Below are 27,250 nucleotides of genomic sequence, written 5' to 3'. Positions count from 1 at the left end.
TCATTTATATAAATGACAAAAAGGAGAGGACCCAGCACCGATCCTTGTGGCACTCCACTAGTCACAGGCCTCCCGCCTGAAAACCAATCCTCCACTACCACCCTCTGTCTTCTACCTTTGAGCCAGTTCTGTATCCAAATGGCTAGTTCTCCCTTTATTGAATGAGATCTAACCTTGCTAATCAGTCTCCCATAAGGAACCTTCTTGAACGCCTTACTGAAGTCCATATAGATCACATCTACCGCTCTGCCCTCAATCATCTTTGTTACTTCTTCAAAAAACCTCAATCAAGTTTGTGAGACATGATTTTCCACACAAAAAGCCATGTTGACTCAGTCCTTGCCTTTCCAAATACATGTACATCCTGTCCCTCAGGATTCCCTCCAACAACTTGCCCACCACTGAGGTCAGGCTCACCGGTCTATAGTTCCCTAGCTTGTCTTTACTGCCCTTCTTAAATAGTGGCACCACGTTCGCCAACCTCCGGTCTTCTGGCACCTCACCTGTGACTATCGATGATACAAATATCTCAGCAAGAGGCCCAACAATCACTTCTCTAGATTCCCATAGAGTTCTCGGGTACACGTGATCAGGCCCTGGGCATTTATCCACCTTTAACCGTTTCAAGACATCCAGCACTTCCTCCTTGCAATCTGTACATTTTGCAAGATGTCACCATCTATTTCCCGACAGTCTATATCTTCCATATCCTTTTCCACAGGAAATACTGATGCAAGATATTCATTTCGTATCTACCCCAATTTCTGTGGCTCCAGACAAAAGCTGCCTTGCTGATCTTTGAGGGGCCCTATTCTCTCCCTAGTTATTCTTTTGTCCTTAATATATTTGTAAAAACCCTTTGGATTCTCCTTAATTCTATGTGCCAACGCTTTCTCATGTCCCCTTTTTGCCCTCCTGATTTCCCTTAAGTATACTCCTACTTCCTTTATACTCTTCTAAGGATTCACTCGATCTATCCTGTCTATACCTGACATATGCTTCCTTCTTTTTCTTAACCAAACCCTCAATTTCTTTAGTCAACCAACATTGCCTATACCTACCAGCCTTCCCTTTCACCCTGACAGGAATATACTTTGAGGAATTTGTTAAGTGTGCACAGTAAGATTTTCTGATTCAGTATGTGGATGGGTCCACGAGAGAAGGTGCAAGACTTGACCTACTCTTGGGAAATAAGGCAGGGCAGTGAGGTGTCAGTGGGGGAGCACTTTGGGGCCAGCGACCATAATTCTCTTAAATTTAAAATACTGATGGAAAAGGATAGATCAGATCTAAAAGTTGAAGTTCTAAATTGGAGGAAGCCAATTGTGTTGGTATTAGGCAAGAATGTTCAAAAGCTGAATGGGGGCAGATGTTCACAGGCAAAGGGACGGCTGGAAAACTGGAAGCTTTCAGCAATGAGGTAACGACAATCCAGAGAAAGTATATTTCTGTGAGGGTGAAAGGGAAGGCTGGTAGGTATAGGGAATGCTGGATGACTAAAGAAATTAAGGGTTTCATGAAGAAAAAAAGGAAGCATACATCAGGTATAGACAGGAGAGATTGAGTGAATCCTTAGAAGAGTATAAAGGCTGTAGGAGTATCCTTAAAAGGGAAATCAGGAGGGCAAAAAGGGGACATGAGATAGCATTGGCAAATGGAATGAAGGAGAATCCAAAGGGTTTTGACAAATACATTAAGGACAAAAGGGTAACTAGGGAGAGAATAGGGCCCCTCAAAGATCAGCAAGGCGGAATGGGGGGGATACTAAACGAGTATTTTGCATCAGTATTTACTGTGGAAAAGGACATGGAAGATATAGAATGTCGGGAAATAGATGGTGACATCTTGAAAAGTGTTTATATTACAGAGGTGGTGTTGCTGGATCTCTTGAAACGCATAACGGTGGATAAATGCCCAGGGCCTGATCAGGTGCACTCTAGAACTCTTTGGGAAGGAGGGAAGTGATTGTTGGGCCTCTTGCTGAGATATTTGTATCATCGATAGTCACGGGTGAGGTGCCAGAAGACTGGAGGTTGGTAAATGTGGTGCCACTGTTTAAGAAGCGTAGTAAAGACAAGCCAGGGAAATGTAGACCAGTGAGCCTGATGTCGTTGGAGAGAATCCTGAGGGACAGGATATACATGTATTTGGAAAGTCAAGGACTGATTCGGGATAGTCAACATGGCTTTGTGCATGGGAAACCATCTCTCAAACTCCATTTGAGTTTTTAAGAAGTAACAAAGAGGATTGATGAGGGCAGAGTGGTAGACGTGATCTATATGGACTTCAGTAAGGCGTTCGACAAGGTTCCCCATGGGAAACAGATTAGCAAGGTTGGATCTCATGGAATACATAGGAAAAACTGGCCATTTGGATACAAAACTGGCTCAAAGGTAGAAGACAGAGGGTGGTGGCGGAGGGTTGTTTTTCAGACTGGTGGCCTGTGACCAATGGAATGCCACAAGGATCGGTGCTGTGCCCTCTACCTTTTGTCATGTATATAAATGATTTGGATGTGAGCATAAGAGGTACAGTTTGTAAGTTTGCAGATGACACCAAAATGGGAGGTGTAGTGGACAGCGAAGAGGGTTACTTCAGATTACAACAGCATCTTGACCCGATGGGCCAATGGGCTGAGAAGTGGCAGATGGAGTTTAATTCAGGTAACTGTGAGGTGCTGCATTTTGGGAAAGCAAATCAGAGCAGGACTTATACACTTAATGGTAAGGTCCTAGGGATTGTGCTGAACAAAGAGACCTTGGAGTGCACGTTCGTAGCTCCCAGAAAGTGAAGTCGCAGGTACATAGGATAGTGAAGAAGGCGTTTAGTATGCTTTCCTTTACTGGACAGAGTATTTAGTACAGGAGTTGGGAGGTCATGTTGTGGTTGTACAGCACATTGGTTACACGACTGTTGGAACATTGTGTGCAATTCTGTTCTCCTTCCTATTGGAAAGATTTTGTGAAACTTGAAAGCATTCAGAAAAGATTTACAAGGATGTTGCCATAGTTGGCTGATTTGAGCTATCGGAAAAGGCTGAACAGACTAGGGCTGTTTACCCTGGGGTGTTGGAGGCTGAGGGAGGTTTACAAAATTATGAGGGGCATGGATAAGATAAATAGACAAAGTTTTTTCCCTGGGGTGGGGGGAGTCCAGAAGTAGAGGGTATAGGTTTAGGGTGAAAGGGGAAAGATATAAAAGAGACTTATGGGGCAACCTTTTCACACAGAGGGTGGTACATGTATGGAATGAGCTTCCAGATGAAGTGGTGGAGGCTGGTCCAACTGCAAGATTTAAATGGCATTTGGATGGGTATATGACGAGGAAGGGTTGGAGAAATATGGGCTGAGTGCTGGCAGGTGGGACTAGATTGGGTTGGGATATCTGGTCGGCATGGACGGGTTGGACCGATCGGCCTGTTTCCATGCTGTACATTTCGATGACTCTGTGTTGCAACTCTTGCTTTGCATTAGCCACAAGATCATAGAAATAAATATATATCTGTGCTCTCAATTTATCTGTTGTTATGAATGCTATGTGAATTCAGATACACAGCCTTCAATCATGTCTTTTTACCAATTTGTTATTTGTCATGTTATCGGATGACGTCAAGATTTCCTCACCGTCTCTTCCTGCCACATCACTATCATTTCCTTTATTGCTATCTTGTTTGCTTCCCTCACCTGCTGTATTTAAATTAATAACTTAATAAAAATTCTAAAGGCTCCAAGCTTGATTTCCACATTACAAACAAAATCCAAAGACCCATTAGAAAATACAGCAAAAACAAAGGACGACATCACAAGAGGTCATTTCCATCAGGAAAGGTATAGAAGGTTGACCTAACAGGGTTTGAAACCTTTTGGCAGAACACATGAAGTGAAGATAAGTCCAGATAAATCAGCAAATTAAATACAGAATAAACATTTTTTACGATGATCGGTGACAGCATGGAGTTTGCTACAGAAGTAATAATGAATGTAAAATCATTAATGCTGTGATGGTAAGGAAGACAAACATGATGGAGAAGTGAACAAAAAAAATTATGCTGACTGATAGCGAAAGAGACAAAAATGGAGCATAAACGTTGATGTGTACTGAATGCCTGTTTGTGTACATTTTTCCACACAAATCTCCAATTCTTATGTTTCTCACAAAAACATCCAACCATTTAGCAACAAACTGCTTAGTGACATTCAGCATTACTGTTGACAAGTGTGGATTCAGCACCATTTGGATCCCAACAGTTCTGAATTTTTACCTGCTCTTGGTCCTCTTCATTTTCTGGATCTTCGTCACTCTCTATTATAATATATTCAGTTTGTGTCTGAGAATTTTGTGATGATTGGGTGTTCTGTTGGTGTTCAGGTGGTTGGGGAACCAAATCCAAAGAATGAGATGTTTCCTCATTGTCTTCCATCAGTTGAGAAGGGGGGTAATCTTCAATGACCACCTACAAAGTATCACAGATTACAATCTGCTTATCATCATGCAAACTGCTACTCAAATTTGACTGGTGAACTCATCTGTTAGCTTGTTAAAATATTTTAAGTGGTCTTGACTGAGAAGGCAACATTTAATTGAGAAGATTACAGAGCCTTCGTAAAATTTAAAACAATAGAAATTGAGCGTAATTCATCTGGTGGGAGTCATTACTAGCAAGCAAGAAGATTGGTTGCAGTTGTCAACAATATCAGCCCAAGTACACTGCTACATAGGAGTTAGGGTGGATTTCAATGTCCAATCATTTTAGTCGCTTCAAAAACCTCCCATTTTTAAGAAGTGAGAAGGACTGCAGAGCCTTTGGTTTGAGTCACAACTCTGTACACTGAAGTGGTCCATACCTACATGTTGCAAATGCTAAATAACGTTCAGACTTCTGCTGATAATTGGCGAAAAAAAACATCTGCATCACACAGATGCTAGGTAACGACCAGCTGTTACAAAAGCACCCAACCATTACATTTGACAACTAACGTGATTTCTATCACTGAATCCTCCAAAAATATCCTTCAGAACTGACCACCAGCAGAACCGAATCAGCCATGTAAATTATGTGGCTCCAGTCAAGAGAATTCTTCAAATATCTAATTTCATGACTATCTAAAAATCAACCCATCATTGACAATTCAAAGATCCAAAACATACATCATCCTGACTTGAAATATATCTTCATGTCTTCATTGCCACTGATCAAAGTCTTGGAAAACCTTTAGTCAACTGGAGAACCACTTCATCTCATGAATTGTAACTATTCAAGGTGATGGGTCACTCCATCAAGGACAATTACAGATGGGCAATAAATAGTTTTCTTCAAAATGTCTTCATCAATGATATGAAGGTAAGATAATGAAGGCTGGAGCAAGGTGCTTGTATTTGCAATCCATCTGACAAATATTGTTCAATGAAATAAAGCAATGGCTACAAATTTCTATTGCACTGTCAACACTCATGACGTATTCACTACATGTTGTATTGTCACACAATCATCTGGGATATACCAAGCAAGCAACAGGCTGCATGCAAGGAAAAGTTAGAGGGAATGTTTCTCAGACACAGTGGAACCAGTGATCCATGTAAGCAGATTGTGTCACAAAATCACTGGCGAAAAATTTCAATATAAAAAGAAAAAGGTGAGGGAATGTAACAAATGTTACCCAATTCACTGATAGGATTGTTTGCATGCATACCTTATAGGCAAAATATTTCATGAAAATGATGTAACTAGAAATAAAAGTGTAGTTTACGTGGTGCCCCCAGTCTGCTCATGAAGTTAAAATGCGCAAGACTGATGTTCTGCCTCAAACCCACTTTCCTGCTTAATTTGACCTCAATGTCTAACCTGTTAATCACGGTTCAAAGTCTTTACAATGGGATCATGTCTCATTTTCTCCAAACACCAGAGTGTAGGCTCAATTTACTCAGCCCCTTACTACAAAGGCCTGGTAAAGGGGTTTTAAGACTTATTGAAACTTGACTGAATTGCTTCCATGCCCTTTCATAGGAAAGGCACAAATACATCCAATTTGAGATATGAGCTGACCAAAGCTCTATCCAATTGCAAAGCTGCGTCATTATAGTTACATCGCCATCTCTTTGCTACGAGAGAGATTAGGACAATGTAGAATTTCTATGCTCAGAACACACAAACTAGACATTAAAATGGTTCAAGAGTGTAATATTTTCCTTAACTCTTCCACAAAAAAGATTCATAATTTGACACTACTGAACCTCGTCCAACTAGAATTCAGCTGTGTCAAGATCTGCCTCTCAAAGCTCATTTCACAATCAGATATTTTCCCTTTCTTACTGCTCATTCTTGCAGAAAGGAAGTCATGTCTTGTTTCCCAATGTGTTGCTTTCCAAAGAATTAGTCAGTCAATGAAGCTGAATTAAGCTGGTGACTCCTCAGTCATAGGACTCTTCAGGACTTACAGTCCTAAGACTTCATGGTTAACGAGCCATGCCATGCTTTTTTGTCTTAACAAGAGAAAATGACAAGTCATGTCACAATTAGCTTGGAGTACAGGTCCATTGTTCCTTGAAAGTGGAGTCGCAGGAGATAGGATAATGAAGGCATTATCTGGTATGCTTGCCTTTCTTGGTCAGAGTATTGAGTATATGAATTGGGATGTCAAGTTGTGGCTGTACACAACATTGGTTAGGCCACAGCAGAATGCTGTGGGCAATTCTGGTCTCCCTGCTCGAGGAAGGATATTGTAAAACTTGAAAGAATTCAGAAAGGTTTCACAAGGATGTTGCCAGGGTTGGAGGATTTGAGCTCAAGGTGGAGACTAATTAGGCTGGGGCTGTTTTCCACCTAGCTTGCAGGTTGATGGGTGACCTTACAGAGGTTTATAAAATCATGGGGGACATGGATAGGATAAATAGACCAAGTCTTTTCCTTGGGGTGGGGGTGGGGAGTCCAGAGCTAGAGGGCATAGGTTTAAGGTGAGAGGGGAAACATTTAAAGGGACCTAAGGGGCAACTTTTTCATGCAGAGGGTCGTGTGTGCAAGAAGTGAGCTGCCAGAGGAAGTGGCGGAGGCTCGTACAATTATGTTATTTAAAAGGCATCAGGATGGGTATATGAATAGGAAGGGTTTAGAGGGATATGGGTCAAATGTTGGCAAATGGAACTAGGTCAGAGTGGGATGTCTGGACGATGCAGACAAATTGGACCAAACAGTCTGTTTCCATGCTGCATAACTCTATGACTCTAACTCTCCCTGTCTCGCCCCAAATTAGGAAGGAATGCAGCTTCAAATGGCTGTGTCATGTATTGGTGGGAATCAAAAGGATGTTAAATCGGTCAAGAAATGACAAGGTATCTAAAGCGCAAGAGATGGCAATGCTTCTTCCATTCTTTCAGTGGTACATTCCCACGGCAGATCCAAACAACAGAAATATCACTTCAAGCTATAAAGTATTTAACAGTTAAGTTGCAAGGAACTTAGCTCAGTAAAAGGCTTTTAGTTTTATATTATTGCTTGTGTGCATTACATCCCTTTCTTAAATATTTACGACGATATGATGGACTGTATTCAGAGATGTAGAGTTCCGTTCATGAAGTTTTTTCAATAGTTCTATATAAGAAGTCCACTATTTTTCAGAACACTAGATAAGAAACAGCAATTGTGAAACTTGTCAACAGCACTAGTGACTAGGTTGGATTGTTTTAAAAATATGCTTTTTAGAGACAGCTATCAAGGGAGCATATAAATCGAATATCATGTAAACGTTCGCTAAATCCTGAATGAAGTCAGGATAATAAAACCTGAGTGTTCATACCTGTGAAAAATTAAATTTTGAGCAGTTACCAAGATCAGCTTCATGTGACAGGCAATAAAAGTACCAGATAAGGAAGGCACTAAGTAACTTGAACCTAATTTCCCACATAAATCCCTTCCACACCATCTTATTCAATCCCTTTTTAGATGAGAAAACTACTTTTAATGTGGTTAGATACTTCCTATCAAAAAATGATCTAAAGATTCTAATGATATGATCTTGCACACCTAACATTATTGCCACCTGAAGCAGTGACCTACAACTTTGTCAAACATATTGGCAGTACTTACAAGTCACCAAAGGATGGTACAATATGAAAACTTTTCACAAAAACAGCAGTACTCCTAAAGTCAAGTACTGTTCACTGCTGCTCAGTCATGTTCAGCCAGGGCCTCAGTCCTGAAATACTGGGCTCCCATCATATACAAGCTCTTGCTACCTAACTGTTGCTGCAACAGAGCAATAGAAAGGTACAGAATGGAAACAAGACTCTTTGGTCCAACTCATCTGTGCCAACCAGATATCCCAACCTAATCTAGTCCCGTTTGCCAGCACTTGGCCCAAATCCCTTTAAGCACTTCCTATTCATATACTCATCCAGATGTCTTTTAAATGTTGTAACTGTACCTGCCTCCACCACTTCCTCTGGCAGCTCATTCCATACATGCGCCACCCGCTGCATGAAAAAGGTGCCCCTAAGGTACCTTATAAATCTTACTCCTCTCACCCTAAATCTATGTAGACCTCTAGTTCTGGATTCCTCTCCCCTCCTTGCCACATACACACCTGGGAAAAGCTGCGTATTTACCTTCCCCATGCCCCTCATGAATTTATAAACCTCCATCAGGTCACTCCTCAATCTCCAATGCTCCAAGGAAAACAGCCCCAGCCTCTTCAGCCTCTCTTTATAGCTCAACCCCGGCAACATCGCTGTAATTCTTTTCTGAACTCTTTCAAGTTTCACAACAGATAGGAGAGAGACCAGAATTGCATACAATATTCCAAAACCGGTCTAACCAATGGCTCGGCAGCGGCAACATGACCTGCCAACTCCTATACTTTTTCCTCACCAACATTTTTTAAAAGGCTGGTTAGTTATTGGGTTAGTCTGTCATATGACAGTAATGGTTGTTGTCTGCCATTTATGCACTGACAACCTTCTGATCACTACCAGTGCTGCACACTATATTTCAACATGGACTTTGTCAACAAATATTGCTAACAACAACCAGCATAAATTTCTAATTTGCCTTGTGAATTGCGCTTGAATTTTTCAGTGAAATAACAGATCCAATAAGATCTTATATAAACATAAGAATTTGAAAACGTGACCTTAAAATTGAATGTTACCTCTCCAAAGTCTGCCCATCCTGAACTTTTCCAGCCCTTTTAGTTCTTTCAGATTTTCAGGAGGTGTAGCATTTTTCTTTTGTTAAGTACTTGCATGCTAAGATGACAGTGTGGCCTCTCAATTTAACATGTCAATCCCAGTCTCCAATTTTGTCAACTCACTTCTATTTCCCACCATCCTCCAACATGCCCCATCTGAATTACAAAAACAAAAGGTCTAACAGGACCCACTTGGAAAGGATAGGTGGGAGAATCTAAGACCGAGATAAGGGGATATCTGTTTTTTTTTAGAAAGAGAGAGCTGACAATCTTTGGAATGCTTAGCCAAAAGATGGTGGCAGCAGAAACCTTCTGGGCAGAAACACAGATTTTTATCAAGCAAGGGAGTGAAAGGTCATCATCAGGGGAAGGCAAGAACATCAAGTCATCAGATCAGCCACACCCTTCCTGAGTGGTGGAGCAGGTTCAAGGGGGTGACTGGCTACTCATATGGAGCATTTGCCACCCCTCCACCACCCCATTTGCTCTGACACATGGTATTTTGTTCAGTCCTTGCTCTCTTTCTGTAGTACCCCATTTCAGCCCCAAGGCAATTCTACACTCATCTTCTTTGACTTCAAGGTACTACTAAGTGGCAACTCATGGATGTAGGGATAAGGTATATGTGTACACACAAGTTAAATATCACAATGCCAACCATTAATAATCAACTCACCTGAGAGATAGAGTCTTGTGAATCTAGGTTCTCTGGCTGGACCTGCATGTCTGTGTCTGTTTCAGCACTTTCTTCCACCTCCTGCAAATGTTCTTCCTAAAGTTACAAGACGCATGTTAGTCCTACTGCTTTCAATAGTGAAAATTGAATGAAAATTAGTTCTACCAAGTGCAATGTAATGCAGAAAATATTCCCACTGAACAAGTCTGGAGCAGGAACTTCAGGAAACAGATGGTCTTGGAGCATAGGCAACAATGGCAAGGGCATCAATTTATTCTGTGGCTCACTATCCTGTGAAGGTGGCAACAAGCCTTCTGTGATAACTGTCATCCGTCTGGTATGGTGTTGCCAGACAATTATCAGGAGGATTTAGAATTCATCTCACTTCTGTCTTTTACATCTTTCTTATTTGCAGTATTAAGTTTGAAAAAAACGTAGAGTACAGGTTTCCACGCAAGCATGACATGACTCTTGTGACTGAATACACATCGTGAAAACAACCATACTGAACTGATACAGAAGTTTCTCCTTTGTCCTCCACTTATCCAAAGCTGTACAAAATGCAGCCAAGATGAGAACGCAGGGCAAAAATGGGCACACATAATTATCCTATTTATGTAACACAGAGGAAATATTTGAAATCTAGCTGAACTGCAAACTGATAAAATGCTAGAGGGAAATTTGCTTTAGATGAACTGAATAGCCTAAGTGTGGGACAGCATGCTTTAAATAGTCAAACTGATCCAGAGAACGAAATACAACAATAAATTAAGGAAGAAAGAAATTATACATTGATCCAGAAAGGGTTACTATTGAAATCCTGTTTACAGTAGCCATAAGCACTGGGGGTGCTATTTTCCATCCAAACTTTGAGCCGTTATATACATGTCAACATGAATTTGATCAGGTATTTTCAAAACAACCTGTTCAGAGATAGGATTACACACTTGTGGAACTCAGGCCTCCTGGCTTGGGAGGTAAGGAACACTTAACTTATCCCTTTCAATTATAGACATTTATTCACCGTTGATTATGGAGGGAACTTGGGAACTTCTCACAGCTACAAGCTGTCCATTAAAGTGCAAGATGTCAATTTCAGAACAAAGATAGCCCACCTGAACATATTCTAGCATATAATTAAACCAGATCACTGCCAATTAGCACCTCAAATCTATTTACCCACCTCTGCTCCAAGTCCCTTGAAATTCTCATGTAACTAAAAAATATTGTGCCTTGGAAATTTTAAATTGATTCAACATCAATTCCCTTTTGAGAGAGATGGAAGAATACAAGTGCGATGACTGAAATTCCAAACGACCTTGCTCTTGCCCCTCTGTCCCACAAACAGGAAGTATAATAAAAATTTACATGCTATCTTCCTTTTAAACACCTCAATGTGGCCACAAGTTTTTGCAATATTTTTGCATTTAATTCCTTTAAGCCCTGAGCCATTGTGGTGAATCTGTGTTGTACTTAATTCAAGGACAATAAATATTTCCTGAAGATGTGTTTGGCTCTCAAGTCTGGTATAACTGAAGTACCAGATTGTCACTTTTCCATCTTCCGAGGTGAAGGACAATGCAATTTAGGAGCATAGGACTCAGTTACTCAGCCCTTCAAACTTCATCTCCCATTCAATGAAGATGATCTGGTCTAGGTCTCCACTCTAACTCCATCCTTCTGGCTCCCCAGTTGACCAAAAATGTAATGCTGCTTTGAATAAATTTCAAGTTTCATTCATTTCTTGGGTGGAAAATAAAAAAATTCCCATTTCAGTTTTCAAAGACCTCTTATCCATCATCTTCCGTAGTTCTAGTCTCCCTCAAAAGAATAAACCTCTTCCTGACATGTACCTTCGCAAGTACCTTCATAATCTTACCCCAAAACGATCATCTCTCATTCTTGCAAAATCCCAATCAGAGAACCCTTCTGACTGATTGCTTTTTGCATCTAAACCTTGGATTTTTAAGCACTGGAATGGTGTACGATGTCATCTAAATATCCTTCAGTTTCTCACCTTTCCTAAAATCTGCCTCTCATCCCGTATGGATGATTTCTCTGCATAAAATTTGCTTATCTTCAAACTTAGATCTACAGTTTTCTCTTGGTTTATATAAATGATTCATATCTGCAGTTCAAAGCCCAGGTTGTTGAAGGCTGGGAACATCATTGATCATATGCAGCAGTTCAGAGCACCTCCCCTTTAGCCTGCTATCCAACAAAGATCACTGGCATGTTCGGAAAAAGAATGCTTCACGTACCACTCGAACTACTCTCAATTTCTTCGACTGATGTTCCAGAGATTCATCCTGACTATGACCTATGTTTTCTGCATTCATCTCATCATCATCTTCCCGCTGACGCTTGGACATGGTGGTGGCTGAAACTGAAAAACATTACACAAATACTTCAACTTCAAAAGTTGAAGACAATTCAGTACATTAGCAGCTATAACTGATACAATTGTTGCATGAAAACTGAGCAACAGAGACGTTAGCCAGATTTAGCAAGACATAAATTCAGTAACTTCGGACGAAAGTGCTTCACAAAAATTGTCATTTAATTTTTTTTATGTAAAATTAACCTTAATCTTTAGTTCAGGACTCACTTTCCAGTAAACTATCAATTGTTTCATGGAGCACAGAACTTCTAATTACAGTCAAGGTTGAAGTCAGACACTCTCCTAATTAAATAAGCTCTACCATATCAATTTTTAAAAAACTAATGCACAAAACATAGGAATGCATTGTTTTACATCAGTGTAAAACAAGCAGCCGCCAAAAGTACACAATGCAAGTTTTTACAGATTGTAGCATCATACATCAAATAAAGGGTGAAGAAATGGAGGCATCTACAAATAACCACTAGATTATTTGAAATACTGCAGCATTGTTCTAGGTTGTCACATAAAAGATTGCAGGACTTCAATGATAGTCAGATTTCAAAACGTTTAACCTAATCAAAACTTTGGAATTATTGCTAAGATGGTCATAAAGTAAACAGTAAAATTCCAAAGGTAGATGGAAAACTGAAAATAAAACACGTTAATTAGAAAAGGCATCTGGATGGACATATGAATTTTAACTCCTTCACAATTATCTAAAAGACAAGAGAAAGGAACAAAATTGCCACAGACTTGTCAGTATCACAAATAATAGTGAGACAACTCGAATGAGTTGCAAAATGGCTTAAAATTTATTCAATTGAACTGATCAGAGACTGAGTTAACTGAATTTTCTTGGCGATCACAATGATGAATGTCATCTACAAATGCCAGCTTTTGAGGCTGGAGGAAAATCCAAAGAACTGGAGGTAACAATTGGTTTGAAGGTAGTAGACTGATATCAGTGGTCAAGTGTACATAGAATTAACTGCACAGCAACAGTTCAATCAACCCATTTAGTCTGTGCTGACTGTTTAGTGCCGTGAAGTCCTTTTCCCAACACAACTTCCCTATCAGCAAAAATGTTGATGTGACCTCTAGTTTTGAATCATCACAAGTCGAAACACTTCCATTTTTCGAACTTTTCAAATGTGTTTATAACAAAAATATACATGACCTCAGTGTTTCAAAGAATCAAAACTAGTTAAAATCTTCCAACTGAATAAACATTCAGTACTGAAGCTTAATAAGTCTTTGATGATCGATGCAAATGAAAATCCAATAGCTTCAGTTTTTCACCAATTTATGATTAAGATGATAAAGCTAAAACTAATAGAGGTGTTTAAATTAAGTGGTATACATTAAAGGGAACATAGCTCCTTTAGTGGTGAAAATTAAGAATGAGAAAGCATTGACAGCCAGTTTGTTAAGGACGTTATAAACAGAATTTAATATATATGAAATTATTTCCACAAAGGGCAGTAAATTCTGCTTTGAAGTCAGAGATTGATCCATTTTTTTTAAGTTAAGGAGGTCAAGACATGTGGAGCGAAAGGGAAAAAGGGGGGCTGAAACACAGATCATCCATGAGCTGACTGAACAAAAACCACAGTTGAGGAGATGAACAGTTAACTCTTAGACCTAAATCTCAAGCCACTAAGTAAAGGCTGAAATTAAAATTGATATTCAATTGAAAATTCAGTTTAACTTTCAAAATAAACTAACCTGTTCCAAACACTGCTGTAGAGGTCGAAGGTCTTTCTACCTGGGAGCTCTGTATGACATCTACCATGCTAGAGGATGGCTCCTGATTTGCAGGTTCTACTTGAAGAGTCTGTTGAGTGGGTTGCACAAAGGCAGTTGCTTGTGTCTGTTGCTGTTGCACAGTTAAAATAGGCTGTGACAAGTTTGGGATATTTGGACTTGTTGAACGTACTGTTCCACTTGTGCTACCAAAAACAGTTACATGCTCAACTGGTCCTTCTGACTGCATGGCTGTTCAATAAACATAAGAAAATTATTCAATACAACAAACACAGTGGACAATGCTTATCAATATCAAACAAAACATCAATTTAAGTCAAATAAAAAATATCTAATACAAATGGTTTCTTACCTTCTTGGGTTTCTACCTGTGTTGTTGGCATTACTGTAGCTGTTGGCGTTGTAGCTGGTCCAGTGACGGTTGCAGGGGTAACCATTGGCCGAATACTGGCTCTTGGTGTAGATTTACTGCCTGCTACTGGCCCAGCAGCTACCTTACTGGGTGTTGCCACAAGAGGAGTTGGCTTTATATTGGCTGTTGGAGGATCGGATGTACTCAAACTATGTAGAATTTAAAGATAGATTGATGTAATATAGGTTTCAAGTCCAGAGATCCGAAAGAATTCATTCATTCATGAAAAATGTGCAGCAGGCTAACAAACAATATCGTGGACAAACATGCAGGAAATAAACAACTTAAATCGAATGTTTTGATATTGTGAACATTGTGGTCTCCATTGGATTTAAGTTTGAAAAATCGATATTTTTCTCTTGAGCAGGCAAGTTAATAACCTGCCTCTTTTAACTGGTTAAACCTTTAACCTTTAACTGGTTAAACTTTAAAACTTGGTGACATGCATAACATAAACAAAAATTACGCTAGTTAGTGCTTACCTTCCTCTGTCCACGGATGCTGGAGTCTGTTTGAGGGTTATCTGTCGCTGTTGATCCAGTTGTCTCTGTGGTTCAGAAGTCTGATACATAGGAGAAAATGAATTTGAAGCTACATTTTTCCATTGCTTGATATTGCTAATGCTATTTTGGTTATTTTAAAAATTATTTAAATTTCAAAGATTTTATTAATGAATCAGATGAGTCACATAAATCAATTTTTGTTTGAAACATTTCATGAAACCAACAATTAGATATCTATATGAATCATAAATAGGCCCAATAAAAATGCAGAAAGCAATTCATTTTCTGCACAGTACTCACCATTTGAAGCAATCTTAGGCAGAAAATATGTAACAAGCAACTAAACTAAGTGCATCACCATTAGGATGGTTTAATTCCTCTTCAATCCCTGAAGAATTTCTTCAAACTGTTAGAAATGCAACTTTGCTCCAATCTGCAAAACTTTTATTCACTTGCTATACATTTTCACAGCCTTCAAAATTTTCACTTAATGAAATTAACACTTACAAACTTGCACAAGTAAAACATCAAATCTCAACAGCCAGCAACCCAAGCATTCACAAATTACGTACGTGCTGTACAGGACAAAAGAAAGAAAATCAGCCTCATTCAACCCCTTGAATTTCCACACCAGCTTGCCCGGCTGCATTAGTGGCCATTCATTTTATTCTTTTTATTTTTAGGGTCCATGTAAATTGATGTTTAAACAAATCATTTGGACTGAAACACATTCTTATAGGTGCTTCCCTTTGGCTAGGATATTAAATTAAGGTCTCATTTGCCTAAAGCACAATAATTAAGCATGCATATTCAAACTCTATTTCCTCAAATCAGTTTCTCACATGCAAATACCAAGCTCAAAAGTGACACATTCAGACCTTCTTTATTTTCTCGATTTAATTTCAGTTTAAGAAAACTCTTTCCCAAGGTAGTGTCTGCATTAATTGTAAAAATCAAAAATTTGCGACAATATGCCAATAGAGGTGGTAGATGGTGCAACAGAGAAATCAGTTCTCTTTGAAAACTGGAAGGTCAAAAGGCAAGAAATATACTCAAGCTACCAAAAACCAAAATGCTCGCATAAGCAGATTTCAGCTCTAATGATAGCTCAGAAAAAATTGCAGAATCAAAATGTGGAGGGGATGGCCTAGTGACTGAAGTTGGCGGAATTTTACTCAACTTTTTTTTAAAAACTCGAGTTAGTAATCTGTTGCTGACTATAAAGCCAGTGCCATTTGTCATAACAATCCAACATCTGGCTTACTCATGTCCTTTTAGCAAGGAAGATACTATCCTTGCCTGATCTGTTCTACATGCATCTCCATACATACAATGTGACTGACATTTAAAAGCTGTCTGGGCAATACAGGACGAGCAAAAAATGTTTCCTGATTGGTGATAACCACATCGCATGAATGAATAAAAAGTTTTAAACAAAGCTTGATTTTATACATGGAACTTAATGATTTCCTTGCAATAATATTCTGAACAATTATGTAGCAATCAGAATATACCATGTAATAAAAGCAAATTTACATGCCAAATTTAAAACTTTACTAAAAAGCTAAACAGTCATAATTATCTACTTTTCTAATGTATCAATTTTCATTTGCTATAAAATTTAATTACATACTTTGGTTATTTCTTGTGGTTCTTCACGCTGTTCATGTTGTCGATCCTGATGCTCCTTCAGCTCCCGCTTAAGTCGAGCGATGTGACCATCATACTGTGATTTTAGTGCACTCATACGCACCTCCAATTCTTCTCTCTGCTGATCTAAACTAGTGATACGTTGTTGAAATTCTTCATTGTGCTGCTTCAATTGCTCATTTTCTTGTGCCAACTGCTCCTTCAATCCTAAAATAATAACCACCTTAGATTAGCAATAAAATCTATGACTCTCATCATCGCATTTCTTTTAATCTAAGGACGACTCAGGTTAAATACATAGTCATTAGGAAGCAACTTTTAAAAACTAATCTTATTAAAAATAGACTTTTTATAGCAATACACTAATTATCAAAATTAATCATTGCTAATTCAAATGCTCTGTGCTTTACTGAATTAAATCTGGTCAGTCTTAATCTGCATGTGCAGAGAACCTCAAGTGTGCACCAACAATACAAACTGGACGTAAAAAACTCACTTGAGAAACAAAATATGTTGGTGTTCAGTCCTTTGCTTTTGGAAAAGAAAAGCTGAATTTAATATATCAATTTTGCATCTAATAATTACATTTTCAAATTTTGTATGTTGCCTCAATTTAAGATCCATAATTCCACACCATAGTGTGTTGCATATTTAAAATAATCAAGCAGAGTCAACATAACTGCACAAAGGGGAAATCACGCTGAGAAATCTATTAGAATTCTTCAAGTAGGTAACAAGCAGAACATATCAAGGGAGAATAATAAGTGTAAAATATCTGAATGATCAAAAGGCATTGAATGAAATGCTGCATATAAGACTGCTTCAGAGCCCATGCTGTTAGGTGTATTATATTAGTAAGGACAAAGGACTGACTAACTATTAGAAGACAGAGTTGGGAGGTAGAGGGCTTTCTCAGGATGGCAACCTGTAACTAATGGGGTGCCACAGGGACCAGTGCTAGGGGCACAATTATTTGCAATATATATTATTGACTTGGATGAGGAAAGTGAATCTTTTGCAGCCAATTTTGCAGACAACAAAAAATAGGTGGGAAGCAAGTGGAGAGGGTGACATAATGAGAATGCAGAAGGCCATAGACAAGTAGCCAAAAACATTGCACATGGAATATAATGTGGGAAAATATGACATTATACTGTGGCAGAAAGAAAGGAGCTGAATAATACTAAAATGAAAAAAAAAAGACAGCAGAAAGCTATAGCACAGGAAGTTGAGGAGTCATGGAAGACTAACTTACAAGTTCAGCAGGTAATAGGAAATGCAGATAGAAAGTTGGTCTTTATTTCAAATAGAAAATGACATAAAACAGAAAGGCTTCACTAAAACTATTCCTAGCCCTAGTCAGGCCAAACCTAGAATAATGAACAGTTTTGGCCCTCTTACCGAAGGCAAGTTATGGGAAGCAGTCGAGAAAAGATTCGTGAAGCTGATCACAGGTCTGGACAGACTGTTTTATGGGTACAGAAAACTTGACATGTTAAATGCAGAAGGTTACTTCCCTTTATGGCAGTGTCTAGGACCAGAGGGAATCATCTCAGAATAAGGGGTTGCCCATTTAAAACAAGAGAGGAGGAAAAATTTCTTCTCTCAGAGGACAGTAAATCTATGGAATTCTTGAACAAAGACAGCAATTGTCAGACCACATCTGGAATACCACCAACTACTTTTGCTCTTTTGTCCAAAGACAAAAATACTGCAATGTCGGCAGTCCTGAAGAGACTCATTACGTGGATTCTGGGTAGGGTGGGGTTTTCTTATGAGGAGGCTGGGATTACACTCACTGCAATTTACAAGAATGAGTGAGGACATTATATTATTACTGAAACATTAAATTCTTGAGGGGCTTAGCAAAGTAGACGCAGAGCGTTTTATTTTCCCCTTTGTGGGAGAGTCTAGGGACAGAGGTCATAAGTAGATCGCGAGAGGAGGTCCTGAAAGAAGAATTCAGGGAGCGAGGAAAGATGTTAAAGGGGAGGACCTCAAAGATAGTGATCTCAGGATTACTACCAGTGCCACGTGCTAGCCAGCATAAAAATGGAAAAAACATAGGCAGGATGAACACATGGCTTGAGGGATGGTGTAGGAGTGAAGGGCTCATATTTGTTGGACATTGGGACCGGTTCTGGGGAAGGTGGGACTATTATAAAAAGGGACAGTCTACATCTGAACCAGACCAGAACCAATGTCCTTGGGGAGTTTTTGCTACTACTGTTGGGGAGGTTTTAAACTAATGTGGCAGGGGTCTGGGAACCAGAAGAGAAAACAAGTAGGCAGCAAAGTGGAGACTGGAGACTGTAAGAATTATGAAGATAGCATTAATAAAGGGAAGAATAGGCAGAGAGCAGGTGAGCGCAAAAGAACTGGTGGCCTGAAATGCATCTACTTTAATGCAAGGAGCATTGTGTGTAAGGCAGAAGAACTTAGGGCTTGGATTGGTGCCTGGGAGTATGATATTATTGCCATCACAGAGACTTGGTTGAAGGAAGGGCATGATGATTGGCAACTAAATGTTCCAGGATACAGACGCTTCAGATGGGACAGGGAGGGAAATAAAAGAGGGGTGGAGTTGCATTGCCAGTCAGGGACGACATCATGGCTGTGCTAAAGGAGGACACTATGGCTGTCTTGGGTAGTGAGGCATTATGGGTGGAGCTGAGAAATAAGAAGGATGCAGTTAGATTGTTGGGGCTGTATTACAGGTCTCCCAACAGTGAGCGTGAGGTAGAAGAACAAATAGGTAAACAGATTATGAATTGATGTAGAGATAATAAGGTAATGGTGATGGGAGATTTTAATTTTCCCAATATTGACTGGGATACACTAAGTGTCAGAGGTCTGGATGGAGTAGAATTTGTAAGAAGCGTCCAGGAGAGTTTTCTAGAGCAGTATGTCAGTAGTCCGACAAGGGAAGGGACCATACTGGACCTGGTACGGGTAACAAGCCAGGACAAGTGGTAGAAGTTGCAGTGGGAGATTTCTTTGGGAACAGTGACCACAATTCTGTAAGTTTTAGAATACTTGTAGATAAAGAAGAGAGTGGTCCTAAGGGAAGAGTACTAAACTGTGCCAAGGCCAATTATATCAAAATTAGGCAGGAGCTGAGAAATGTGGATTGGACACAGCTATTTGAAGGGAAGTCCACATTTTAGATGTGGGAGACTTTCAAAGCTAGGTTAACGGTAGTGCAGGATAGGCATGTCCCATTGAAGGCAAAGGATAGGAAGGGCAAGATTCGTGAACTGTGGATGACAGGAGAAATTGTAAGACTAGCCACGAGGAAAAGGGAAGCGTACATAAGGTCTAGGCAGCTAAGAACAGAACAGAACAGGAGGAATATTGTAAGAGTAGGAAAAGTCTTAAACAAGGAATCAAGTGGTCTAAAAGGGGTCATGAAATAGCTTTAGCAAGCAGAATTAAGGAAAATCCCAAAGCATTCTATTCTTATATAAGAAGCAAGCAGGTAACTAGAGAAAGGATTGGTCCACTAAAAGATATTGAAGGAAGCCTGTGTGGCGAACCTGAGAGAATAGGTGAGATTCTGAATTATTACTTTGCATCAGTGTTCACTGAGGAGAGGAACTTGATGAATCTTGACATAGAGATAGAAGTTTGATTAGTCTGGATCACGATGGCATGAGTAGGGAAGATGTGTTGGGTAGGCTAGAGGTTATTACGGTGGACAAACCCCGAGGACCGGATGGGATCTATCCCAGGTTGCTGAGGGAGGAGAGAGTGGAAATAGCTGGGGCCCTGACAGATATCCTTGTGGCATCCTTAAATACAGGTGAGGTGCCGGAGGACTGGAAGGTTGCTTACGTTGTCCCTTGTACAAGGGTAGTAGGGATATTCCGGGTAACTACAGACCAGTGAGCCTGACGTCGGTGGTGGGGAAGTTGCTGGAGAGGGTACTGAGGGATAGGATCTATTTAGAAAAGAATGAGCTTATCAGTGATGGGCAACATGGTTTTGTGCAGGGGAGATCGTGCCTGACCAGAGTTCTTAATAGAGTTCTTCAAGGAAGTGACCAAGTTGATAGATGAAGGAAGGGCTGTTGATGTCATATACATGGACTTTAGTCAGGCATTTGATAAGGTTCCCCATTGTAGACTAATGGAGAAAGCAAAGTCACATGGTGTGCAGGGTGTTCTAGCTAGGTGGATAAAGAACTGGTTGAGCAGCAGGAGACAGACTGGTAGTTGTTGAAGGGAGTTTCTCGAAATGGAGAAAGGTGACCAGTGGTGTTCCACAGGGATCAGTATTGGGGCCACTGCTGTTTGTAATATACATAAATGATCTGGAAGAGGGCACTGTTGGTATGACGAGCAAGTTTGCGGATGACATGAAGATTGGTGGAGTAGCAGAAAGCATAAGGGACTGTCAGAGAATACAGGAGGATATAGACAGGCTGGAGAGTTGAGTGGAAAAGTGGCAGATGGATTTCAATCCAGACAAATTTAGGCAAGACTAATTCCCAGAGCAAATTATACAATGAACGAAGAGCCTTGGGAAAAGCTGATGGGCAGAGAGATCTGGGAGTGCAGGCCCATTGTACTCTGAAGGTTGCTGCACAGGTGGATAGAATGGCCAAGAAGGCATATAGTATGCTTGCCTTCATTGGACAGGGTATTGAGTATAAGAGCTGGCAAGTCATGTTAAAATTGTACAAGACATTGGTTCGGCCGCATTTAGAATACTGTGTACAGTTCTGGTCGCCACATTACCAAAAGGATGTGGACGCTTTGGAGAGGGTGCAGAGAAGGTTTACGAGGATGTTGCCTGGTATGGAAGGTGCTAGCTGTGAAGAGAGGCTGAGTACATTAGGTTTATTTTCACTGGAAAGAGAGATTGAGGGGGGACCTGATTGAGGTTTACAAAATCATGAAGGGTATAATCAGGGTGGACAGAGTGAAACTTTTTCCCAGGGTGAAGGAGTCAATAACGAGAGGTCATGCTTTCAAGGTGGGATGTGAGGTGGAAAGTTTAAGTTGGATACATGCGGCAAATACTTCACACAGAGGGTGTTGGGCATTTGGAATGTGTTGCCATCAGAGGTGGTTGAGGCAGGCACGGTAGATTCATTTAAGATGCATCTGGACAGATGCACAAGTAGGTGGGGAGCAGAGGGAAACAGATGCTTAGGAATTGACTGACAGTTTTAGACAGTACATTTGAATCGGCTCAGGCTTGGAGGGCCGAAGGGCCTGTTCTTGGGCTGTAAATCTCCTTTATTCTTTTTCTCAGGAACAGCTTGTCCATTAGAGAAGAGAATTTCAAACGACCCCCCCCCCCGCTTTTCAGAGGGTGATCAATTAATCCATGGAATTATATATCACAGAGGACTAGTAAGGCTGGATCATTTAGTACATTTAAGACAGACAGATTTTTAATCAGTACGGAAATCAACGGTTGTGGGGATGAAGCAGGAAAGTGGAGTTGAGAAACAGATCAGCCATGATCTCACTGAATGGGAGACAGATTCAATGGGCTGAATGGCCTTCTTAAACATCTACATTTTATGGTCTCAGTGTGGAGATTTTCTGCAATGGGGACAAAGTGAGGACTACAGATGCTGAAGATCTGAGTCGAGTAGGTGGTGCTGAAGTGCATCTGATGAGCAGATGAAAAGCTTATGCCTGTAACATCGATTCTCCTGCTGCTCGGATGTTGCCTGACCTGCTGTGCTTTTCCAGCACCCCTCTCATTTTCTGCAATGGTGTGAAACACAGAAGTGAATTGCAAAAAAAAAAAAAATCATGGATACAACTTTAAATTCTAGTTTCTCCTGAATACTTTGTCATTATGCAATAGATTTGTGAAAATAAAAATAGCTGACCAGCCAACTGTGTTATCTTCTGCTTGGCTACCAAAATTGCTTTCTTCGTCTTCTCTTCCTTTTCCACAATCTGCTGTCGAAGCTGCTCTTCAAGACTTCCTTTATCCTGCAGCTCCTGCCTCAAGCGGGAAAGTTCACCATGCAATTGGGAAACTTCATCTTGCAATTTTGTCACTTCAGATTCCTTTTCAGTAACAGACTAATTAAAAAACAAATAATTACTGAAAGCAGAAGTTGAACTTAATCACAGGTTGCCTTCCAAAGTTCTGGGTTGAATGGTTAAAATGCAGCTACATCAAAACTGTAGTATTTATTTCATATATTTATTAGGTCTCAAATGGTAATGGAGTCAGTGATGAATCATCTTAATCAATGTTGTCAATTAGTCTAGAAGGACTAGCAGATCAGTGGTAGTGCCCCTGCCTCTAATCCAGACATAGGTAATAATGTCAATTAAAATATTTTGAGGTTCGTTTGGTAGTGTCCTTGCTTCTGAGCCAGAAGGCCCAATTCAAGTCCCAAATGCTCCAGAAGTACATTATTACAGCACTGAATAACACGATTAGATATATATCTGCAAATGGTTTGATATTATTACTATGACTAGAGCCTCTTGTGATGCAGTGCTGGGTCCAGACCTCAGAGAGAGGAGGCCTGGGACCAAATCTCACCTGCCTCAGAGGTATGTAAAAAATCTCTGAACAGGTTTTTGGAAAATAAATATAATGGACTTAGATATGCAGCAAGGAAACCGTTAAACGGTGTAAAGCTTTGGCAATCAAAGGTTCAAAGTCATTTGCTCTGAAATAGCCTGCACTACTCAAATCAAACAATAAATTACTCATTCTAAGAATGCTAATTTAATTTTAAAAATGTTAATAGTATCTGCTCCAGAGTTCCAACTAAATTTCAGTGAGTGGGTGATGGATCACGTTTGCAGATCAGTTTTGAATTTAACCTCTTTCAAGGGCAGGTTGCATTGCTCTGAACAAGACAGAAATACTGGCTATGGTCTATCGCAGGGTTCCTTTAGAATTCAAAATAGAATATCACTCTGCAGCATCAGCTTAACAGCGAGTACATGCTCAATTCACTTAATTGGGTAACTCTATGAACTCTTCCAATGACAAACAGAAACTAGAATTATCACATATTCCAACTGAAGTTTAAGGATTTATAAACAATTCTACCTCAATACTAGTGTTTTGAATGGATCCCATCAGACTTACTTTACTCACTGTAACTGAGCATTGTTTCAGTGGTTTTAATTTATGGATCCAAAGTCTTAGTTTTCTACATACCGTTTCTTGCATTAATCAAAGAGTCCCTTGATTTTTTAAAAAAATTATATGTTGTCAATTCTGAAATGGGCTTTTTCCTGGAAACTATCCTGTTCAAATAAAGTACAAACAGTCTCAAAAACTTTATGAATCCGAGATGGGCATTACTGACAAGGTAGGCATTTAATGCACATCCTCAAGTGTATGAGATGATGATGAGCCAAATCCTTGAAGTACTCAGTCAATGTGATATAGATACATCTAGTGCCATCAGGAAGGGAGCTCCAGAACTTGGACACAGCACAAGTGGAAAACAACAATATTGTTCCAAGTCACAACATGTGACTAGAAGGGTAAATTGGAAGTGGTGGCAATCCAATCCTCTTGCTGAGGTCCTCTTTCCAGGACAGATCACAGGTTGAGAGTTGCACTGAAGTGAGGTTAAGGCCAGGGGCAGTCCTGGCAGAACCAAAGCATAATCAATGATATTATTGGTGAGTTATTGATAACACTGCCATATCATCTTCCATCACTTTGGTAGTGCGAATGGATTAATGGGGTGGCAGGTATTGGATTGGCTTCCGTGGGCAAAGTCTCTTCAGTAGATAGCCGTGTTGTAGACACTTTTGGAACTCACATTTACAACACCATAGCTACACATGTTGCAGTGTCCATGATCTTTACTGTACCCAGCAAAGTGGACCAGTTAGGGTGAAGATATTCAGTCACATCTTCAACCTCTTTCTCCTACAAGCCGTAGTCCCCAGCTACTTCAAGAAGGCCACCATCATTCCAGTACCAAAGAAAGTACACACAATGTGCCTAATGACTACCGCCCAGTGGCTCTGACCTCCACACTTTTTAAGTGTTTCAATAGGCTAGACATAGCCCACATCAACTCCAGTCTCCCAGCCTGCCTTGATCCTCTACAATGTGCCAAAGTAACAGGTCCACAGTGGATGCCATTTCCTTAGTCCTGCACTCATTCCTAGAAGATGTGGACAAGTACACCTATGTTAGATTCCAGCTCATCAACTACAGCTCCACCTTCAACACCATTATACCCTCCAGTATGATCTCAAAACTCAAAGACCCAGGTCTTGGGTCTGCCCTCTGCAACTGCATCTTCAGCATTCTGACCCACAGACCGCAAGTAATGAAGGCAGACAACTGCACATTCTGCTCAATAACACTCAACCCTGGAACCCTCCAAGGATTTGATCTCAGCCCTCTATGACACTCCCTATACACCCATGACTGTGTTGCCTAATTCCAAATAAACTGCATCTACAAGTTTGCTGATGACAGCACCATTGTAAGACAGATATAAAACAACAATGAGGAAGAAGACTGAAAGAAGAGAGAGGACTTGGTGATGTGATGCAATAATAACAAGTTCTCTGTCAACGGCACCAAAACTAAATAACTGATCATTAATTGAGAAGAAAAAGAATACGCCCCCTTACAGTGGTTGGGTGCTTCATGTTCCTCAGACTGACGACAACTGACCACCTGTCCTGGATATCCCACTAAGATGTGACAGCCAAGAACTCTCAACAATGCCCCTTCTTCCTCAGGCAACTGAGGAAATTTAACATGCCCACAAGGACCCTCACCAACCTTTACAGGTAAGCCACTGAAAAGATACTGTCAAGGTGAGAATGCGTATAAGCAGGCATGGCAAAGGTTAACTTCTGAGTTTTGTTAATCAAGAGGTTCAGCTGAGCGCAGGCAGGCAAAGTGCCAAGTTCTGAGAGTTTCAGCTGAGCAGGACTCAGATCAGTTAAGAACTTACACTTAACAATAGGGTGCTGGATGCCAGGGTAATGGGTTAACAAGGTGCAAAAGCAGTCATTATGTAGAGTCTTTTAACAATATTGTTAAATCATCAGCTAACAAGGGGAAAGGTATCCATTGTATGACTCCAGTGAACAAAGTTCAGAACACCTATTGTATCACAGTAAAGGGGTTGGCCTCTGTAATCTATACTCATTGATTGTAACAGTCACCCTATTAATACCTAAGTTGCCTTATCTGGATGCTCCTCCCTGTAAAATGATTATATAATTCATTGAGAAACCGCTGTTCCAGAAAAGACCATGAACTCATGTCTCTGTGCACACGGGTGATCATTCTCTTTCCCTCCAGGACCCAAAAAAAAGATGAAGGGGGTAAAACTACAGTATCTCCGAGCATTGTGTGTGCGTGTGTGTGTATGTGTGGGGGGGGGTGGGGGGGGCGCAACAGGTCAACACAGGTGCACAACTGCCTGCTACAGCAACTGCTGTACCAAGGACTGTTAGAAACTACAGAAAGTTGTGTGCACAGCTCATCATGGACACCAACATTCCATTCATGGACTCCATTTACACAACTTGTTGCCACAAAGAAGTTGCCAAGATCACCAAAGACCTTTCCCATCTCAGGAATGCACTCTTCCATCAGGCAGAAGATACAGAAGCTTGAACACATGCACCAGCAGGTTCAAAAACAGCTTCTTCCCTACTATTATGTAAGGTGGCACAAAAATTCCCATCAGATACCCTGCAGTAAAACCCTCTGAACTTGGGACATGAGTTTATGGAATTCACATTTGATCTAAGAGTTCTGGTTGAGATAGATTAGGGGCAGCTCTCTGGAACGGGGGTTTAACTTGCAAAGCTAAAGGAAGACCTCCCTCCAAATGCCTCAGCTTAATTCCTGATGAAGGACTTTTGTCCGATATGTCGATTTGCCTGCCTGACCTGCTGTGCTTTTCCAGCACCACACTCTTGACTTTAAACTCCAACATCTGCAGTATTCACATTCTTTTAAAAGCCAATGTATGCCAGCCAGCACAGCAAACAACAGAGACATTCTGGAGCTGACAAAATGCAAAGCCATTCAACTTTAATAGTTTACTCCAATGCAGAGATACTAAATATCCGACACAATTTTATGACATGCAAACTTGTCTGCCTTGAATGGGAAAGGTCTTCACACTATCAGCACCACCTTAACCTACACCCATCTAAGAGTAATAATGGGCATTTAATGCTATTGGAAACCCACTCACTTTAATTGAAGAAGCATTCACACCTCATGTTGTAGTCAGGAAGCTCATTGAGCCCGGAGAGGAGGAACAACAGCTCAGTGATCAAGTCCAGATTTAGTGGGAGATAAGGAAACCGACAGCTTAATAGGGGAACCCTGACATCAGTTTCTGCAAAAGGTCCAGCCAGCATCAACAGAATCAACCACAGCTAGTTGCAGACTCAGGAAAAAGGGAGCGAGCAACCTTCTCACCTATGAACTTCAACATATTTGTGACTGGAGAGCCAAGAGATTGACTGGGGGCAATGCCAGTGACATCCACCAGTTGTCTAAGCCAACAGAAGCCACTTTGGGTCATCAAGACCCTCTGACCCAGCTCAGTAAGGTAGAGTAGGAAGGATGGGTTTTGGTAAAAACAATGACTGCAGATGCTGAAAACCAAATACTGGATTAGTGGTGCTGGAAGAGCACAGCAGTTCAGGCAGCATCCAACGAGCAGCGAAATTGACGTTTCGGGCA

General features: G+C 40.4%; 1 protein-coding gene across 6 annotated transcripts in view; it reads right to left on the bottom strand.

Annotated features, from left to right (window-relative positions):
- LOC140479668 (nucleoprotein TPR-like) overlaps window positions 1–27,250 on the bottom strand; it is a 152,657-nt gene that overhangs the window by 48,949 nt on the left and 76,458 nt on the right. For 5 of the 6 annotated variants that reach the window (XM_072573618.1, XM_072573620.1, XM_072573619.1 and 2 more), the window contains exons 33-40: window positions 22,419–22,617; window positions 16,551–16,774; window positions 14,897–14,976; window positions 14,355–14,563; window positions 13,964–14,233; window positions 12,117–12,241; window positions 9,856–9,951; window positions 4,262–4,453 (exon numbers count right to left, since the gene is read on the bottom strand). In XM_072573618.1, coding sequence (XP_072429719.1) covers window positions 4,262–4,453; window positions 9,856–9,951; window positions 12,117–12,241; window positions 13,964–14,233; window positions 14,355–14,563; window positions 14,897–14,976; window positions 16,551–16,774; window positions 22,419–22,617 — 1,395 coding nt within the window. The remainder of the gene's footprint in view (window positions 1–4,261; window positions 4,454–9,855; window positions 9,952–12,116; window positions 12,242–13,963; window positions 14,234–14,354; window positions 14,564–14,896; window positions 14,977–16,550; window positions 16,775–22,418; window positions 22,618–27,250) is intronic. The other variant, XM_072573623.1, reaches the window with a different exon arrangement.

This window comes from Chiloscyllium punctatum, chromosome 7 (assembly GCF_047496795.1).
Source record: "Chiloscyllium punctatum isolate Juve2018m chromosome 7, sChiPun1.3, whole genome shotgun sequence".
Lineage (NCBI taxonomy): Eukaryota > Metazoa > Chordata > Chondrichthyes > Orectolobiformes > Hemiscylliidae > Chiloscyllium > Chiloscyllium punctatum.
The sequence above is the reverse complement of the archived record's forward strand: the minus strand, read 5'-3'. Positions and strand labels throughout refer to the sequence as shown.